Raw genomic sequence first — 12,395 nt, 5'->3', positions numbered from 1 at the left:
ACTGACTTCACCTCTCTCAAAGACTATCACTTTACTCTTCCCTACATTCACCTTTAGATTCCGTTTCTTACACACTCTCTCAAACTCATCCACCAAGCCTTGCAGCTCCCCTTCGGCTTCACTCAACAACACAGTATCATCTGCAAACAACAGTACAGGGAGTTTCCAAACACTATCCTCTCTCACCAGGGCCACTCCAACATCCACTACTCTACCTTGTACCTCTTTTATTACCCCATCCATGTACAGATTGAACAACCATGGAGACATGACACATCCCTGTTTCAACCCAACTTTCAAAGAGAAAAGTTCACTTAGTTCACCATCCACACGCACTGCAGCCTTCGCACCATCGTACATACTCTTCACAGTATTCAACAACTTCCCATCTACTCCATATATTCTTAACACTTTCCACAATCCTAGTCTATCCACCCTGTCATATGCTTTCTCCAAATCCATGAAAGCCGCATACAACTTCTTTCCCTTCTCTAGAAACTTTTCCACTAAAGATCTGAGAATGAATATCTGATCTACACAATCTCTTCCCTTCCTAAAGCCTCCCTGTTCTTCTCCAACTAATTTCTCTGTTCTTTCTCTAACTCTGTCAATAAGTATCCTACCATACACTTTTCCTATTATACTAAGAAGACAAATGCCCCTATGATTACCACACACTTCTTTTTCCCCTTTTCCTTTGTACAAGGGAATAACTATACCTGACTTCCAATCCTCCGGGACTCTACCTTCCTCCCAGGCCAATCTGCACATCTTCCACATCCATTCTACTAATATCTCTCTCCCATGCTTCAGCATTTCACCACATACTCCATCAATTCCTGGGGCTTTCCCTGATTTAACTTTCTTCATTGCTTCCACAACTTCTATCCTACTGATTTCTTCCTGTCTTCTCACCTCCCTCCTTCTCCCAGCCATTCCCCAGCCACTTATACTCGCATTACTTCCATCCTCTACGTTTAACAATTCCTTAAAGTGTTCTCTCCATCTGCTCACTTTTTCTCCCTTCTCCACTAGTAATCTACCATTTTTATCTTTCACTCCCCTGCTAACTTCACTTCCACCCTGTCTTACTCTTTTCACCTCTTTCCAGAACATTTTCTTACAGTCCCTCCACTTTACACTCAAATTCCTTCCAAATTCCTTATCCACTCTCTTCTTACTCTCTCTTACTAATCTTTTCACCTCTCTCTTTCTTTCTACATGTAACTCTCTCTTCCGCCTCTCAACTTCTTCCACGCCCCTATTTCTCATCCATTCATTGTATGCTTTCTTCTTTTGTGCCACAGCCCGTTTCACCTCTTCAGTCCACCACGCTGTTCCTTGCACCCCCCTCCGTCTTCTCTTCCTTCCACATACCACATCACATGCTGCACATATTTCTTCTGTAAATATTCTACACACACCTTCCACGTCCCCCATCTGCTCCAACTCATATTTGCCCAATCGTTCCTCCACTTCTCTCTTATACTCTGCCTTTTTCTCATCCTCTTGTAACCTTTCCACTCTCCTTGCAACTACTCCTTCCTCTCGTCTTTCCCTTCTTCTATTCCTCCATCTTACTTGAACTTTAATTCTGGCCACCACCAAGTAGTGGTCAGAAAGTCCACTCCCCCAACCTCTATAAACTCTTGCATCCAATATACATCTTCACATCCTTTCATCCACACACATAATCAATCATTGCCTTCCTTTCACTCAGTTCATCACCCACCCTTCTCAACACTCGCCATGTATACCTGTGGATCATTTTATGCCTGAAGAGGGTATTGGCTATCACCAACCCCCTCCCAGCACAAATGTCCACTAACGCACTCCCATTCTCATCTATCTCAGCAGGCACACCCCACTCACCAACTATTCCATCCACCTTCACATTCCCAACTTTACCATTCATATCACTAATCAAAAACACTCTCTCATTCCTTCCAAACTTTTCCATGCACACTTCTACATTTGTCCAGAACTCTTCTCTCACTCTTCTAGCACGCTCTTGCGTTGGCGCATACACACACACAATCGCCCACATTTATATTCCAACTTTCAACTTTACCCACACAATCCTTGATCCAACTGATCCATACTGTCTTATGCTCCTCTTCCATCTTTTACTCACAACTATACATACTCCTTGTATTGCATAATTTACAGGTAAGGCCATGACAAGAAACTAGCCGACATTTTAAATTGTAGTAAGTGACTAAGGCCCATGTAGGTAAAAAAATTAATTAATTAATTAACTGTAATATTCGGAATAAAAATAAAACTTATGTAGGCAAAAAATTACATTGTCATCTTTGGCATATTGATAATGCCCATATGGGCAAGAAGCTAATGTTTGATGTACAAGTAAAGCATATTTAAGTACAAAAAATAACCTACAGTAATCATTAAACAATGCAGAATATTCTGACCCATTTTTGTGGAAGCAAACTCCTCCTTTTAACACCTTTATTCACTGTAGAAGCTATACTTGCATTAAGGGGCATGGTAAGGAGGATTAACTTTTGAAATACAGCGTAAAAATATAAATGGTTGGTGAACTAGTTGATGGAACGAATGCTAGCGTGTGTTTAAACAGGCGCCCATGTTGCGACCTAGCGTGATCCGAGACTAAACGAATGACGATCGCTTTCTGCGCCGATACTGAAAATGACTTTAGAATTATTTTCAACATTTTTTTGGAGCTTAATATTTTTAAATTTTGTCCGAATTAACAGAAATCCAGATCAAAGGGGTCCGGACCAAAGAAGTTCTACTATATATTGGTAGGTGGTGGCAACCATCATCTACTCACTTGATGTAGTGCTGCCTACAGTTTCCTTAGCCTTTATCATTCTTTTTCTGTGCTTGCCCTCCTCTATTCCTATTTCTCCCATCTTTCCTATCACTTCTCATTGCTTTTCTTTCCTTTACAGGTGGCTTTACATTGAGTGACAAACCAAATGGTTTCCTGTAAGCCAAGAAACCATTTACAGCGCTCGGTGGTAACCATATAACCAAACCAAATGTGCTCCATACGTGTCAACAAGTGGGTTGGTGGAGGGTTAGTGCCCCTCCCCATAAAACAAATAACTCAAAAGTTAAATGGTCACCCCTTACGGGATTGTGGCGTCTGGCAATTATATATATATATATATATATATATATATATATACAGTAATCCCTCTCATATCCGAACGCCCAATATCCGAACATCCCCACTAACCGGACATAATCCTCCTGGGATCCAGTATTCCCAAAATGGGCCAAAACCCACAAAAAATTCGAAAAAAATCTGACTTTTTTCCCACCCGTAATTTGAAATTCCCGCCTGGCGCCGAACAGCTGTTACACCATAGTCCCTTCACCCCTTCCTTCCTCCCCCTTCCCCCTCCCCTGTCAGGGTTGCCATTTGGTATTTTTCATTACCAAGTGTGGGCCAATTTGGTAATGAAAAATTCATTTGGTAATGAATCAGAATAATGCATTACCAAATGGATTTTTCACATGTATGAGGATACACAGGATGGAGATGATGGATTGTTTGCGCTCTCTGATTAATCTGCTACCCTACATAGTGTGAAAATAATCAACATGGTGTTAGTTATAAGGGGAGTGATTACATGTATTTCCACTTGTATATATAATTAGTGAAGAATAAATGCTAGCTTTACAAATTTGGTAATGAAAAGGTAAATTTGACAATGAAAGTTGAGGAGATTGGTAATGTGGCCGTTGCGATCTGGCAACTCTGTTACCCCACCAACATCAACAGTCACAGCTTAACTCCGATCGAGAGCAGATACTCATAACAGTGCAAGACACAGGTGCTTGTTTTTTGTGAATAAACAGTGAATAAACTACAATACCTCGCCACTAGAACACACAGGAATTTACAGTATTGTGCAGTGTTAAGAAATTAGAATATAGAGTGCAGAAGATTAACTGTGGACTGCAAACTGACAGTTCAAACCAGTCCAGGAGCAAGGGACTTGTAAGTACCCAAAATGTTCTATCTATCTATCTATTGCCAGATGCCTCAATCCCGTTTGGGGTGGCCACAAACAAATCGCCTCCAAGTCGCCCTGTCCCCCGCCATTTCACTCCCCTGCTCCCAACTCACACCCCCCTCTCTCATATACCTCTCCACCCCATCCCTCCATCTCATCCTCGGCCTCCCCCTCCCTCTTCCCCCCTCCACCTCACTCACATACACTCTCTTCATCAGTCTTTCACCCTCCATCCTCTCCACATGGCCAAACCACCTCAGTGTATTCCTCATAACGCTCCCTACCACATCCACATCAACACCACAACGCTCCTTTATATCCTCATTCGTCAGCCTATCTCTCCATGTGACTCCACAGGCTCCTCTTAAATAACTCATTTCCACTGCTCTCACTCTTGACTTGTGTCCTTCCAACAACGTCCAAGCTTCACTTCCGTACGTTATAGTTGGTATCACAATACTGTCATGTAGTAACTTTTTCACTTCCATGCTCACTTCCCTGTTTCTTATCACTGCTTTCAAAGAACCAACAACCTTTCTTCCCTGCTGTACCCTTTCAAGCACTTCACCCTCCAAACCTCCATCCTTACTCATCACACTACCCAAGTACTTAAACGTACTCACATTTTCCAATTCCTCACCATCCAACCTCGCTGTACATTCACTGACTTCACCTCTCTCAAAGACCATCACTTTACTCTTCCCTACATTCACCTTCAGATTACGTTTCTTACACACTCTCCCAAACTCATCCACCAAGCCTTGCAGCTTCCCTTCGTCTTCACTCAACAACACAGTATCATCCGCAAACAACAGTACAGGGAGTTTCCAAACACTATCCTCTCTCACCAGGGCCACTCCAACATCCACTACCCTACCTTGTACCTCTTTTATTACCCCATCCATGTACAGATTGAACAACCATGGAGACATGACACATCCCTGTTTCAACCCAACTTTCAAAGAGAAAAATTCACTTAGTTCACCATCCACATGCACTGCAGCCTTCGCACCATCGTACATACTCTTCACAGCATTCAACAACTTCCCATCTACTCCATATATTCTTAACACTTTCCACAATCCTTGTCTATCCACCCTGTCATATGCTTTCTCCAAATCCATGAAAGCCGCATACAACTTCTTTCCCTTCTCTAGAAACTTTTCCACTAAAGATCTAAGAATGAATATCTGATCTACACAGCCTCTTCCCTTCCTAAAGCCTCCCTGTTCTTCTCCAACTAATTTCTCTGTTCTTTCTCTAACTCTGTTTAATATTGTATAAACTCACCTCTAAAACCTCATTTTATGGTTCTTTTGCATTTATTTCAGCCTTTTATGTTCCTTATTGGTGTGATTTGGGTCTTAAATAGGTGCAATGCATGTCCAGAGGGAGTTGTATAGGTGTTTTTCTGAGTTAGGGTCCATAGGTACAAGTCCATAAGCTGGGGCTCAATATCCGGACAGGACCGCTATCCGGACCTGCCTATGGCTCTATTACGTCGGATATTGGAGGGATTACTGTATATATATATATACATACAGTATATACAGGGGTTCAGTTGAAATAAGAAATGAATATGTTGAGAGCAAGAAGCACGTAAAGAGACTAGTGAAGAGGAAAAAGATGAAGGTAAATGAGGATCTAGGAAGAAAAATGAATCCGAACTACTCTGAAAACAGAAAGTTATTCTTGAAAAAGGTGTGGAAATGTAGAAGTGAAAGCGGAAAGAAATGGAATGGTGTGAAGGATGCAGGTGGTAGATTATCAACCCATGGAGATGAAGTAAGGACCAGATGGAAAGAATATTTTGAAAGCCTGATGAATGGGGATAGAGAGAGCAGAGCAGCTGTAAACATGATTGGTTTTGGGGGGGTGCAGAGAAGAAATACAGTGCCAGGAGATGCGACACTCGCACAGGTGAAGAGTGCTGTGAAGCGGCTGAAAAATGGGAAAGCAGCTGGGGTTGATGAGGTGTATGCAGAGATGCTTAAATGTAATGGATAGAATGGAATTAAGTGCTTGTTGGAGATATGTAAGAAGGCATGGATGAGTGAAATTGTGCCTGCAGAGTGGAAAAAGGCTGTGATTTTACCCTTGTACAAAAATAAAGGTGCATGAAGTGAGTGCAAGAATTATCGTGGCATAAGCTTACTGAGTGTGGTAGGGAAGGTACAGTATATGGAAGAATTATTAAAGAGAAAGTAAGAGAGATATCAGAAGTCCTAGTGAGTGATGAACAGGGGGTCTTTAGGAGTGGCAGAGGGTGTGTGGACCAAATATTTGTGAGACAGATACTAGAGAAGGCTTGTGAGAAGGACCATAAGGTGTTTATGGCATTCATGGATCTGGAAAAAGCAAATGACAAAGTGGACAGAGAAGGATTGTGGAAAGTTTTGCGCATGTACGGTGTAGAGGGTAAGCTGCTAGGTGCCATCAAGAGTTTTTATTATGGTAGTGAAGCATGTGTCAGGGTTAATGGGCATCTATGTGAATGGTTCACGATCAGTGTGGGCGTGCGACAAGGTTGTTTGATGTCCCCATGGTTGCTCAATGTATATATGGATGGGGTGATGAGAGAAGTGAAAACACCAGTAGTGAAGAGAGGGATGGCACTGGTAATGAATGGTAATGAATGGAATATCTCAAATTTGTTGTATGCTAATGATGCAGTACTGCTTGCAAGTACCAGACAAGAACTTGGAAGTCTAGTGCAGAGTTTTCCTGATGTCTGTAAGCGTCGTTCCTTGAGAGTAAATGTAGAAAAGAGTAAAGTGATGGTTACTGAGAGAGAAGGTGACTCCCAGTGCAATGTAACAGTGAATGGAGAGAGACTGGAACTGATGAGAGAGTTCAATTACCTGGATACAGTGATAGAAAAGAGAGGAAAATGTGCAAAAGAAGTTGAAAGTAGTGACACAAGGAAGAAAAGTAGCTGGTGCAATGAAGGTCTTGATAAAAAACAGAGGCTTGAGTGTTGCAGCGGCACGAGGCTTACATGAAGGAGTGTTAGTGCCAACTTTAACATATGGATATGAGACTATGGTGTGGCATGAAAATGAAAAGTCACGAGTAAGAGCAGTGGAGATGGGACTGCTGAGAAATGTATGTGGAGTACAGAGGGTGGATGGGATACGAAATAATGTCTATCTATCTATCTATTGCCAGACGCCTCAATCCCGTTTGGGGTGGCCACAAACAAATCGCCTCCAAGTCGCCCTGTCCCCCGCCATTTCACTCCCCTGCTCCCAACTCACACCCCCCTCTCTCATATACCTCTCCACCCCATCTCTCCATCTCATCCTCGGCCTCCCCCTCCCTCTTTCCCCCTCCACCTCACTCACATACACTCTCTTCGTCAGTCTTTCACCCACCATTCTCTCCACATGGCCAAACCCCCTCAGTGTGTTCCTCATAACGCTTCCTATCACATCCACATCAACACCACAACGCTCCTTTATATCCTCATTCGTCAGCCTGTCTCTCCATGTGACTCCACAGGCTCCTCTTAAATAACTCATTTCCACGGCTCTCACTCTTGACTTGTGTCCTTCCAACAACGTCCAAGCTTCACTTCCGTACGTTAGAGTTGGTATCACAATACTGTCATGTAGTAACTTTTTCACTTCCATGCTCACTTCCCTGTTTCTTATCACTGCTTTCAAAGAACCAGCAACCTTTCTTCCCTGCTGTACCCTTTCAAGCACTTCACCCTCCAAACCTCCATCCTTACTCATCACACTACCCAAGTACTTAAACGTACTCACATTTTCCAATTCCTCACCATCCAACCTCGCTGTACATTCACTGACTTCACCTCTCTCAAAGACCATCACTTTACTCTTCCCTACATTTACCTTTAGATTCCATTTCCTACACACACTCTCAAACTCAACCACCAAGCCTTGCAGCTCTCCTTCGGCTTCACTCAACAACACGGTATCATCTGCAAACAACAGTACAGGGAGTTTCCAAACACTATCCTCTCTCACCAGGGCCACTCCAACATCCACTAACCTACCTTGTACCTCTTTTATTACCCCATCCATGTACAGATTGAACAACCATGGAGACATGACACATCCCTGTTTCAACCCAACTTTCAAAGAGAAAAATTCACTTATTTCACCATCCATACGCACTGCAGCCTTCGCACCATCGTACATACTCTTCACAACATTCAACAACTTCCCATCTATTCCATATATTCTTAACACTTTCCACAATCCTTGTCTATCCACCCTGTCATATGCTTTCTCCAAATCCATGAAAACCGCATACAACTTCTTTCCCTTCTCTAGAAACTTTTCCACTAAAGATCTGAGAATGAATATCTGATCTACACAACCTCTTCCCTTCCTAAAGCCTCCCTGTTCTTCTCCAACTAATTTCTCTGTTCTTTCTCTAACTCTGTCAATAAGTATCCTACCATACACTTTTCCTATTATACTAAGAAGACAAATGCCCCTATGATTACCACACACTTCTTTTTCCCCTTTTCCTTTGTACAAGGTAATAATTATACCTGACTTCCAATCCTCCGGGACTCTACCTTCCTCCCAGGCCAATCTGCACATAATGTGATTCGTGAAATATGCGGAGTGAGGAAGTCGGTGGACACCAGAATTGAAGAGAGTGTACTGAGATGGTATGGTCATGTGGAGAGAATGGATAACAATAGAGTGGTGAAGAAGGTATATCTGAGCGAATTCGAAGGAGGAAGGAGGCGAGGTAGGCCATGGAGATGGTGGAGAGATATGGTGGATGAATGTGTGAGGAAGAGAGGTTTGGAAGTCGGTGAGGCTAGGGAACTGAAAGGAGATTGAGCTGGCTGGATGAATTTTGTGAGAAGTGCATGATCAGGGATTTTTGGCACCCCTTTTTAACATGGCAGCATCTGGATTGACTCTGTCAAAATACAATTATGTGAAGCTACAGAACGTGGCGAATGTTTTTGGCGTATCTGATAGAGCCAGGATTCCGGGGGCTTGAATGATGAGTGGATGGATGCGTGGTCCATTGGATTGGGCAATTTTGGGCTGTCTGGACATTGCTACTCCTCACCTTGCCCTTGGGTGGGAAAGGAGGTCAAGATGATGATGATGATGATGATGATGATGATATATATATATATATATATATATATATATATATATATATATATATATTCAGTACATCCTCCCAGTGAGCGCCTATATGGGCGGCAGAGGATGTCGCATACTAGGAATTCGCGTACTGTGAATACATAAACTTATGGGAAAAATTACATATGGGCGGCACCCCCCTTCATGGGCAACCCTGGAGACGCCTTTCAGACCTAAGTATTGTACCATACAGGGAAACTATCTAAGATATATTACCTAAGATAAAGTAAACCAACAAGATTATGGCTTTCCTAGGTAAATCAACAAGGATATGGCTTAACAAAACCAAGAATATGACTGCTCACCTTTACCCATTATCGCTTCTTGGGGGGACAATGTCGCATACAAGGGGTAAAAATGGGCCACTCTTCGCTGCATGTCTCGCATACAAGGAGTTCAATTTGCGTATTAATAAAAAATACACTAAAAAAAAAAAAAAAAAAAATAGGTCCTTGCATACAAGGGGGATCACGTACTCGGAACTCGCGTACTGTGGGGATGTACTGTATATCTATGTATGTATATAATATATATATATATATATATATATATATCTATCTATATATCTATCTATCTAAATATATATATATATATATATATATATATATATATATATATATATATAAATAATCCCTCCAATATCCGACGTAATAGAGCCATAGGCAGGTCCAGATAGTGGTCCTGTCTGGATATTGGGCCCCAGCTTATGGACTTGTACTTATGGACCCTAACTCAGAAAAATACCTATACAACTCCTTCTGGACATGCATTGCACCTATTTAAGACCCAAATCACACCAATAAGGGACATAAAAGACTGAAATAAATGCAAAAGAACCATAAAATGAGGTTTTAGAGGTGAGTTTATACAATATTAAACATTCTGGGTACTTACAAGTCCCTTGCTCCTGGACTGGTTTGAACTGCCAGTTTGCAGTCCACAGTTAATCCTCTGCACTCTAAATTCTGATTTCTTAACACTGCACAACACTGTAAATTCCTGTGTGTTCTAGTGGCGATTGTTTATTCACAAAAAACAAGCACCTGTGGCTTGCACTGCTATGAGCATCTGCTCTCGATCAGAGTTAGACTGTGACTGTTGATGTTGGTGGGGTAACAGAGTTGCCAGATCGCAACGGCCACATTACCAATCTGCTCAACTTTCATTACCAAATCTAACTTTTCATTACCAAATTCGCAAAGCTAGCATTTATTCTTCACTAATTTTATATACAAGTGGAAAAACATGTAATCACTCTCCTTATAATTAACACCATGTTGATTATTTTCACACTATGTAGGGTAGCAGATTATCAGAGAGAGCAAACAATCTACCATCTCCATCCTGTGTATCCTCATACATGTGAAAAATCCATTTGGTAATGCATTATTCTGATTCATTACCAAACGAATTTTTCATTACCAAATTGGCCCACACTTGGTAATGAAAAATACCAAATGGCAACCCTGACAGGGGAGGGGGGAGAGGGAGGAAGGATGGGGTGAAGGGACCATGGTGTAACAGCTGTTCGGCGCCAGGAGGGAATTTCAAATTACGAGAGGGAAAAAAGTCAGATTTTTTTCAAATATTTTGTGGTTTTTGGCCCATTTTGGGAATACTGGATCCCAGGACGATTATGTCCGGTTAGTGGGGATGTTCGGATACTGGGCGTTCGGATATGAGAGGGATTACTGTGTGTGTGTGTATATATATATATATATATATATATATATATATATATATATATATACAGTACCCTCGCGTCCAACGCGCGTTTGTCCAGCACAATTCGCGTCCAGCACGGAGAGCAAAAAATTAGTACGATTTAATACAACTTAATTACTGTAACGTGGATGCATTAACATAACACGCACGGAGCTCCGAGAAGTGGGCGAAATCCGCAGAGTTCGCCTCTAGCACGATCACCCCCGGTCCAACACGGTCATACTGGACGTTCCTGGGATGCTGACAGCCAATCAAAACTTCTGATCAAGTTGCCTCCCACACCCGCTATCGTGATGTGATCGTGATGTCGCCCAATCAAAAATGCTTCTGCTCTCACATGATGTTTTGTTTAAATTTCTCCCGCCACAGTGCCACTCAGTCGCATAATTCGCATTGGAAGGTGCTTTTTTCTCACTGCATTTTCTGCCATTGCAACTGCATTTTATCCTGCTCACGATGCCTAGGAAGCCTTCTGAGAACCCCAAGAAGCGGCAGCACCTCCCTCAGGCCACCAAGCTAGAAATCATCGAGAGGAAGAAGAAAAGGGAGAGGAAAGTGGACATTGCCAAGGGCTACGACGTGAATGAAGCCAGCGTGAGGACCATGATAAAAAACCAAGACAAGATCCTAGCAGCAGTGATGGCTTACGGAATGCTAGGACAGGCAGAAGCAGGATTTTCCATGGATGTGGATGAGGATAGTGATTCTAAGAGTGATTTCGCAGGATTTATGAGGGAGGTTGAGGAAGAGCAGCAGCCATTATCCGCTAGTGACGCCAGCAGCCATCCTCCAGGGACCCAGTAGGACTACCTACAGCCTCGGATACCACCTTCCATTCCCAGCAAGCCCACCAACACTATCCTAAAAGGTTAGTTATCATTCATAGTACAGCATCATTTATTATAATTACAGTAGTACCAATATTTGTAAAGGTATATGGTAGGTATTTAGGGTGACTTTTCCTAGGGTTGCTGACATAATTCATTTTTTCCCCATAAGCTCTGTTGTTCGTCCATCACGTTTTTGGTCCAACATGGGACCTGTGAATGACAATATTACCGTGTTGGACGCGAGGGTACTGTACGTATAGATATATATATACAGTATATATATATTTACACACAAACTATTTACAATGGTCAGCAGCATCCACTTCTCACCGTATCATGGGCTTTGAGCTCGAGCAGAGTATGCATAAGAACTCTCCGAATGTCTGCATGTTCCTTCCCACACACTTGTGAAGTCTGCAACCACTGATGAATATCCTGCAATGTGATGATGGGTTAAATTAGTTTAGTGCTTTATTAGTAGGTAAGGGTACCCACCATTCACCCATTCAGTGTAATGATACTTTCATGTGACTTTACTGGATGACAAACCAAATTGTTTCTTGTACGCCAGGACACATTTACTATGTTGAATGATAACCATTTAACCAACAAAAAGATGCCTGGTGGTCTAAGTCAAAGAGCAATAACCATGAACAAAACATAAAAGAATTTTAAGTGTATACTGT

The 12,395-nt window shown here is 42.1% G+C and overlaps 2 protein-coding genes across 2 annotated transcripts in view; one reads left to right on the top strand and one right to left on the bottom strand.

Moving 5' to 3' along the window:
• The window catches only part of LOC145410222 (GTP-binding protein 10), a 364,639-nt gene that overhangs the window by 18,982 nt on the left and 333,262 nt on the right, over window positions 1-12,395 (top strand). The window lies entirely within an intron of this gene.
• Window positions 1-12,395, bottom strand: part of LOC145410221 (uncharacterized) — a 241,139-nt gene that overhangs the window by 148,136 nt on the left and 80,608 nt on the right. Inside the window, exon 5 of the mRNA XM_080280438.1 lies at window positions 12,040-12,144. Coding sequence (XP_080136564.1) covers window positions 12,040-12,144 — 105 coding nt within the window. The remainder of the gene's footprint in view (window positions 1-12,039; window positions 12,145-12,395) is intronic.

Source organism: Coenobita brevimanus, chromosome 84, assembly GCF_032717465.1.
Source record: "Coenobita brevimanus isolate Jiangsu-jjx chromosome 84, ASM3271746v2, whole genome shotgun sequence".
Taxonomy (NCBI): domain Eukaryota; kingdom Metazoa; phylum Arthropoda; class Malacostraca; order Decapoda; family Coenobitidae; genus Coenobita; species Coenobita brevimanus.
This window is presented reverse-complemented; position numbering and strand designations above follow the sequence as displayed.